Raw genomic sequence first — 8,812 nt, forward strand, 5'->3', positions numbered from 1 at the left:
ACACACACACACACACACACACACACACACACACTGGTTAACCAGGTCTGGAGGTTGACATTGTCTGCCGAGGAGGTGCAAGCCTTGGTTTGTTGGGAGAATGTGGACTACTCCTTTATTTTTGTCACTCATTCCTATGTCCATCTGGTTGTATCTTCCTCTGGGAGATATCATCTACCTCCTGAGGCAATTCTACATACACCAGTTCAACTCTACCTTGGGTAAGTGTCTTTTTGTATGTTTCTCTTCAGTGGCCTTCTTTTTCTTCAGTATATATTTGGATCCCCCTCAGTGGTAAGTGTTGCCTGGTCAGGTATAATTTTCTGGGAACCTTCTTTTCTGTTCCTACGGTTGAGGCTGGTAGATGTCCCCCTTCTCAGTAATTCTGATTGCAAGTTGTTTCATTTTCCTGCTCCTACAGTTAAACTCGGAGAACTTCATCTGCCTCTTAATAATATAAAATAATATTTTGGGACAACATGGGACCTATTGGTCCATCTTGGCTGTCCTATCCTCTAAACTAAAACTATTAATAAATTAATTTAAAAAAATCTTAAAGCCAGTCATTATCATTCATATAGTTATCAGACTTTCTCTTAAGTTCACTTAAATTTAGTGGCTCCACAACATCTGATGGCAACCCATTCCAAAAGCCAACCACCCTGTTAGAAAAATAAGATTGTCTCAGCTGAAAATGACTCCTACCCTGCCAAAATTTTTGTTTGTATCCCTTAGTCCTACTATTCTCACTGTTAAATATGAAAAAAAGATGATGCATCAACACTATCAATTCACCTTACAACCATAAACACCTCAGTAAGATTCATTCTAACTCTCTTTTTCAAAAGAAAACAATTTGAGATATTTCAACCTCTCCTTGTATGACAACCCCTCCATCCCAGGCACCATTCTAATAACCCTCCTCAGAAATGCTTGGTGCAATATGTTTATTCTATGCTCATACAGTTGGGCTGTTATCATTATTTTTCTGCTCCTCATATTAGGTACAGGATAATTACCTGTTCTTATGGTTGAGTTGAGGCTTCAACACTGCCCCATAAGTCCAAGTTCAGTTTATTGTACTTCGTTTCTCCTACGGATGAATTGGAAGTTTGTCCAATGGATGCTGTTTGCTTACTTTCTCATTGTAATTCCAGTTGCTTGCAGTATAGCACTCTGTTTACTTATGGGAGGAGTTGTTGTACATATTCATCGTGATCTGCTTGTCTTGGCCACCATATGCTGTTTTTAATTATTTCAATCATACGTGAGATCCTCCACCTTTTAACACTGAGGATGGGACATGGAACCTCATCTGTATGGTTGGGATTTAGTAGATACCTTCCAATGCCTAGATGAATACCTGTTTTGTTCCCTGTATGTTTGGAGTTACCTCTCAGTGTCTAATTTTTTCTTTATACTGCTTATGACTCTTATCCTACCTGAGATGGTTTGTTTCCGGTCACATTTGTATGGTTTAAGTTGGAATGAGACTCGCATTGATTTTTTTTTTTTACATTTGATACATTTTTCTCCAAGATCTTTCTTTTACTCACTCCAGGCTTCGATGCTACCCATTTCACAACACTGCAATTCTTTGAGAGAGAAGAGCATTACTGTGGTCCCCCACACCTGTGCTAACATTCAATTACAGAGCACACCTTATTGATTCTCTATGAATGCTTTCTGCAGGGGTCTCTTGTTTTATCTTACACTGGTCTCTCCACCTTCTCAATGTGAGATTCTAGCTATTGTGTGAGGGAGATACGTATTGTATCAGAAGTTATCATTTTTTACACTGAAAATAGATTTCCGATATATACTTAACCTCCTCTCACACACTTCCCACCCTTTCTCCCAACTTCTGGTGTTCTTCTACGTCTTGTGGGACTAATTTCAAAAGTGAGGTTCACGTAAAGTAGTACAGAGGGAGCCTGCTGCTCCAGGAGAGTGTGTCATGCTCCTATTTGTGGAGGGTTGTCGCATGCTCTGTGCATGCTAAATGTGCAGTTCGAACTTGTGGGGTATAAAAGGTTAGTGTATCAAGCAAGAAAAATTCCTTTTTAGGGCATTAGAGGGTAGTGGAAGATCTAGAAAACTATTATGTGAGTGGAGGTACATATCTATCAGAAATCTATTTTCAGTGTAAGAAAATATTAACATTTAAATAACTTTAAACTTGCTTACAGCAAACAAAACCTTAATTTCTAAATAAAAAGAAGGTGTGTGTTCTTGGTTGCTTGTTTTTTTCCTAGAATGAAGGCACTTTTATTTCTGGCCTTTCTATCCAAATACAAGAAAGAAAAAACTTACAAATTTGTCAGTTTTGTTTTTTTACTAAATTCTGGATTGAAATGTCAGAACTAGTGTAAAAAAGAGAGATCCTCATCCAAAGTAGAATGTTTTTACAGTTTCATTTCTTTCCAGGTATTTTCGGGCATTAGCAAATGGAGAAGAACCACCTGTAAAAAATCATCTAGAATTTTTTAATGGGTCAAGTGGTCTTACTTTTGAAATACTAAAAGCTTTACATCATCAGGTTTGTTAATTAACATATGGAATACACATATTACTGTGTAATATTTTAGTAGTGCTATATACCATTGTATATTGCTTTAGGAGTAGCATAAATATTAATGCAGTATTTATTTACCTCTGTAAACTGTCAAGCGTGTTAATTAAACAAATTTAGTTTAATGTATTTGAATGAACTGAATAGGATGAAAGCATCTGTCTTAATGAATTATTATTTTTTTTCTTTCAAAGTCTGAGGTAATAGGTTATAGAATAGCTGAAAGCCATTTGAAAGCCAGAAAAAGCTATTTAGGCAGCAACAATAGTCTTTTATATTCATATTTATAAAGTCCGACATTATTATTTGAGAAAGTAATGGAACTTGTTCCTAATACCTGTTAAAGAATGTTTAAAAGAAGTCTTTGATTGAAAAATACAGGGGGCTGCAGAGCATATATGAAGATGGGTTGCTAGTGTAAGCTTAGTATATCTGTTCAGTGGCTGGTCTGTCTGTTTAATTATTCAGGCAGTCATGTGGGCAGCAAAAATGTGGGATGTTATAGTGTCTATGACACCCCTGTTTATGTTTTATTTTTATATTTTGTACTTTCACTAACCTTTATTCGAAGACACTTCTGTGTACTATGCTTTTACGTACATGAATAATTTGGTTCATATGTAAGTTCAACCACTTATCTTATATGCAGAATATTTCATGATATAGAAGAAAAATTTGATTTCAGTTTATTTTTTTTACTGTTTGCAAAAAAAATATATATTATTTTGTTATTTTTACAGGTGGATTCAAAGCAACTACCTTATATTCAATAAGTATATATAAAACTCTCCTATGTATTATATAAATGAAGGTTTTTCTGTTATTGTTAGATGAAAATTGATTATATCTGGTATGGGAGATATCACTACATCAGTTTTCTGAAACTTATATTTGCTTAAATTAACTTAATGTTTATGCTTTTCTGTGGAATCTTTTTTTTTTTTTTCCTACCATTTTATATGACAAAATTAATTTATTGTAAAATTTTCTCATTTCAGGTCACACTTTATATGAAAATATGAATTTAAATAAATATGATATTTAACATTCAAGAAACTGTGTTCTTTATTAATGGCTGGATTATCAGTTATGCTTTCACTGTTATTTTAATAATAAATTTTTGATAATAAAACACATAGTTAGATTTAGAAGCAGCCAATAAGATGGCAGCCTTGTGACTAATTAATGGATTTAGCCAATGAAATTGGCTTGGAGCTTCTGAAAGGACCTTGTTGTAATGCAGTCTTGCAATTTAGTCCCGTGGACTGCTTTTATAGTGAGAACCTGTGTATTTACAGAAGCCATTGATAACTTCAATAAGTATATTTGAATTGTGTACAATAAATTGTTGTATTTTAATTATGAATAGCAATATGATTTTTCCTTTGTATATTTTTTTTATCAACAGTTAAGTAGCAAGATTGAGGTAACTATTGAAGAGATTCGACATAAATGGGAAAACTTCAGCCTTGAAGAAGAGAAACTAAAGGAATTGTTAAGTCTTGGCAGATTTCCAGAAGAGTCATCATTCTCAGTTAATTGGTTAAAGTTCGTTTCCCTTGGTTGTGGAGAACTTGGAAGTGTGGGTCTCAATAACTTAATACTTATACATTCACTCAGTTACTAGATTAAATACATCTACTTCAAATTCAACTTATATTTAATATTTGTCTTTGGAACAAATTTTTTACGAACTAATACATAGATATAAGCAATCTTCTCAAATTTTAGAAACCTTTTCTTTTATGATATTTTCATTAGACAATTAAATTAAGAAGATGTAGTATTTATATAATGCTCTTCTTATATGGTTTAGTCAAATCTGCTAATAAACTGTCTTAGTGTTAATGTAATTGATACATTTTAATTAAAATTTGCTACTTCTTAAAATGACACTTTCATAAAGTTGAACATACAAATGAACATATTTTTGTTTCAGACAATTAAAGAAAGAATGACATTCTTCTGTAAGGTCATAACTAATAAACCACCAGAAGAAATACCAGAAATTCCATTTTCAACGTTTTCACAGATATACCAGTTCATTACCAAGCTGGATGAAAATATTCCTGAAGAACATATAAATAGCGTTGTCAATTTTTTGTCAGTTCAGGCGTGAGTATATTGTTTGTTGTATACAAGTTTGATGAACTGTTATGAGCAAATGTTTAAGAAAAGCCACTCTGATCCAAATAATTACATATAACTAAATTCATATTATACATTACGAGCAGTGTGTGTGTGTGTGTTACACTATGATTTTATTTGTAAACGTTGTACTTATCTGCATTTTCTAGATTATTGTTCACTAGTGTATCTTATAAGGGCAGGTATCTAATTTGAAGGAATATACCTTTTCGGAAAATTATACTTCAGAGGGCTGTGATAGTTTTTCTTTACTTTTTACCACTAAGTGGCTTTTTTTTTCTTCTATGGACTACATCAATACTTTATAAAATATAAATTGTATAAGATGACCACAAGTCTTGTAAGTGAAACAGAAATAAAAAGTATTTTTAAAATATTGTAATATTGCCTTAACTTCACTGTGTTACTAACTTTGGAAATCTTATAATTATGTCTTACTCTGTTATTAATCAGATTTGGTTAACACGGACTATATACCTGGTTCTATCTGTCAAAATGTACATTTTTATAACATGTATGGCAAATAAAGTAATGAAATGAAATATTATATCTTTCTGGAAGCTTAGTTCAGCTGGTATTTATGGCAGAAAATATCATTACATTGTATATGTATGATAATGATCTCCAGTTTACTTTCTTGTGATTAGATATTTATAATCATCTAAAGAAATATTACCAAGAATTACAAAGTAATTTAGGAAGAAAGCACTTTAATCATCTCCAAATAAGTATTTACATTGTCATTCTGTGATTTGTTGTAAAAGTGTTTTTGACCATAATGTTATCTGTAATAATGAATGTGTTTTGGTGTAAGTGCAACTGCTTACTGTTTGGAGATATCATTTTAAAATACTATGTGCAGTCTACCAGAACTAATAGTGTAGATTTAAATAATAAAAACACAGGACTTGGCTGTTAAAAACAGTCTTCAATCATAGCTGAACATAACATTACAGAGAGAGGGGAACAACATCAAGATTTTAAACTTTGATTTCAGTTAAATATAACATCTCATAAAAGTGGTAAACATCAAGATCTTGATCTTCAGTCACAGCTAAAAAGGACACATCATAGAGAGGAATGACATCAATATTTTAATCTTTAGTCTTTGCTAAATAGAACATATCATAGAGAGGAACAACATCAATATTTTAATCTTTAGTCTTTGCTAAATAGAACATATCATAGAGAGGAACAACATCAATATTTTAATCTTTAGTCTTTGATAAACAGAACATATCAAAGAGTAGAACAACATCAATATTTTAATCTTTAGTCTTTGCTAAATAGAACATATCAAAGAGTAGAACAACATCAATATTTTAATCTTTAGTCTTTGCTAAATAGAACATATCAAAGAGTAGAACAACATCAATATTTTAATTTTTAGTCTTTGATAAACAGAACATCTCAAAGAGTAAAACAACATCTTAAACTTTAGTCTTTGTTAAACAGAACATATCAAAGAGTAACGCAACATCAAGATCTTAAACTTCAGTCTTTGCTAAACAGAACATATCATAGAGAGGAACAACATCAATATTTTAATCTTTAGTCTTTGCTAAATAGAACATATCAAAGAGTAGAACAACATCAATATTTTAATCTTTAGTCTTTGATAAACAGAACATATCAAAGAGTAGAACAATGTCAAGATTTTAATCTTTAGTCTTTGCTAAATAGAACATATCATAGAGAGGAACAACATCAAGATTTTAATCTTTAGTCTTTGCTGAACAGAACAAATTAAAAAGTAGAACAACATCAAGATCTTAATCTCTAGTCCTTGTTAAATAGAACAAATCAAAGAGCAGAACAACAAGATCTTAGACCCAGCTGATACTGTAAAAAAAATATCCTTCTTTATTGAAGTCATGAAATTCCAACACAACTGAAATATTGATCTGAAAGTCAGCAATTTACAGGCTCCACTTATATCCATTTTTCCAGTATTTTACTAAAGATTTGATGAAGATGAACAGGACCTCTGCCAAACCTTATCTCCAAACTAAGCAATTGCAGCTGTGATTAATTAAATAATTTTTTTTTAACAAGAAAGACAAATGTACTGACATTTTACAATATAAATATGTAAATCCATCATATTGTTTTTATATTATCTTGATTATATCATAATTCTGATAATATTGTTTGTGTTTCTAGAGAAAAGCAAGGTGGCATGGTCAATCCACAAAACTTCTTGTTGCCTGACTGTCCTTCTCTTGATTATGTTTTATTGTAGCTTGTTGAATTTTTTCCAAAGCTTGTAGTTTCTCTGTGTATTTTATAGTGTTGGGTAAATAATTTGTTATTGGAAATTATAACTCAGTGATACAGTATATTTAAAATTGTTGAGATGTATACAGTTCTAGATTTTTAATAAATATTCTTAAAAACAACTAATTAAAAAACTTAGAACTTGAAGATGGTAATTACTATGTCACATGAAAGGTAAAACAACTAATTAAAAACTAGAACTTGAAGATGGTAATTATTATGTCACGTGAAAGGTAAAACAACTAATTAAAAACTTAGAACTTGAAGATGGTAATTATTATGTCACGTGAAAAGGTAAAACAACTAATTAAAAACTTAGAACTTGAATATGGTAATTATTATGTCACATGAAAGGTAAAACAACTAATTAAAAACATAGAACTTGAAGATGTAATTATTATGTCACGTGAAAGGTAAAACAACTAATTTAAAACATAGATCTTGAAGATGTAATTATTATGTCATGTGAAAGGTAAAACAACTAATTAAAAACTTAGAACTTGAAGATGTTAATTATTATGTCACATGAAATATAAAACAATTATTGTATGTGTTCTGGGTTATAGGACATTTTTGAGGTATAGAATCAAAACAAAACCCAACAACAAATGAATTATTATGTATTAGAAGATTACTGGCCAATCTTTGTCCAAATATTTAATGGTATACCGATATTACAACACAGTTGTATAATATGCCAGCTTATGAAATTGAAACTTTCAAATGTATAAATCTATCAATTACTTTCATATATTTTAAATGCTCTATTTTTCATAGAATTTTGTATTCATGAGAGACAAATAAACTTGTGAGCAGTAAAAACAAAACATATCTTGCTATAAAAACCTTATATTTACGTCAGATGTGTGCTTTGAAGTGTTGTACGTCATAGTGACGGTACAGTTGAAAATAGCATTGTCTTAGAGACTTTTCAAGTAAGCTACATAACATAATACCAGAATATTTCCTGCAGTGTATTCGATTTCTTAGATTTATATGTTTAAGATTGAAACGAACCCGTATTGATTTTAACCGCGTTATTAAATGGAAAGTTTTGTTTGAATTTTGTATAAGTCAATAGATGGCGCGATAGTGGTATTGGTTGTTCCAGTTAAGTTTGTTTTTAACTGACGTTATTACTAGACTGACATACAGTAATTAGTGATTTCCATAACTTGTGTCTATATTTTATAAAATATATACACCCAAACCTTCTTTTTCGTGATAGAGGTTTTATTCATCCCAGTACTTGGCGATTCATAACTGTTGTTTACTATCGAAAGGAAGAAATACAAAATCTATGAATAAGTGAAGTTGTAACTTGATATCTTTAACCAAGGTTTAATTATAACTTGATATTTTTAACCAAGGTGTAGTTGTAACTTCATATCTGTAACCAAGGTTTAATTATAACTTGATATCTTTAACCAAGGTGTAGTTATAATTTGATATCTTTAACCAAGATGTAGTTGTAACTTGATATCTTTAACCAAAATGTAGTTATAACTTGATATCTTTAACCAAGGTTTAATTATAACTTGATATTTTTAACCAAGGCGTAGTTGTAACTTCATATCTGTAACCAAGGTTTAATTATAACTTGATATATTTAACCAAGATGTAGTTGTAACTTGATATCTTTAACCAAGGTTTAATTATAACTTGATATTTTTAACCAAGGTGTAGTTATAACTTGATATCTTTAACCAAGGTTTAATTATAACTGGATATTTTTAACCAAGGTGTAGTTATAACTTGATATATTTAACCAAGGTTTAATGATAACTGGATATTTTTAACCAAGATGTAGTTGTA

General features: G+C 30.8%; 1 protein-coding gene across 3 annotated transcripts in view; it reads left to right on the plus strand.

Annotated features, from left to right (window-relative positions):
• The window catches only part of LOC106463518 (ropporin-1-like protein), a 21,841-nt gene extending 13,043 nt beyond the window's left edge, over positions 1-8,798 (plus strand). For 2 of the 3 annotated variants that reach the window (XM_022391044.1, XM_022391046.1), the window contains 4 exons: positions 2,428-2,539; positions 3,981-4,154; positions 4,512-4,687; positions 6,884-8,798. In XM_022391044.1, coding sequence (XP_022246752.1) covers positions 2,428-2,539; positions 3,981-4,154; positions 4,512-4,687; positions 6,884-6,962 — 541 coding nt within the window. In that variant the 3' untranslated portion in view covers positions 6,963-8,798. The remainder of the gene's footprint in view (positions 1-2,427; positions 2,540-3,980; positions 4,155-4,511; positions 4,688-6,883) is intronic. The other variant, XM_022391045.1, reaches the window with a different exon arrangement.
• The last annotated feature ends 14 nt before the right edge of the window (positions 8,799-8,812 follow it).

Source organism: Limulus polyphemus, unplaced genomic scaffold (assembly GCF_000517525.1).
Source record: "Limulus polyphemus unplaced genomic scaffold, Limulus_polyphemus-2.1.2 Scaffold1429, whole genome shotgun sequence".
Taxonomy (NCBI): domain Eukaryota; kingdom Metazoa; phylum Arthropoda; class Merostomata; order Xiphosura; family Limulidae; genus Limulus; species Limulus polyphemus.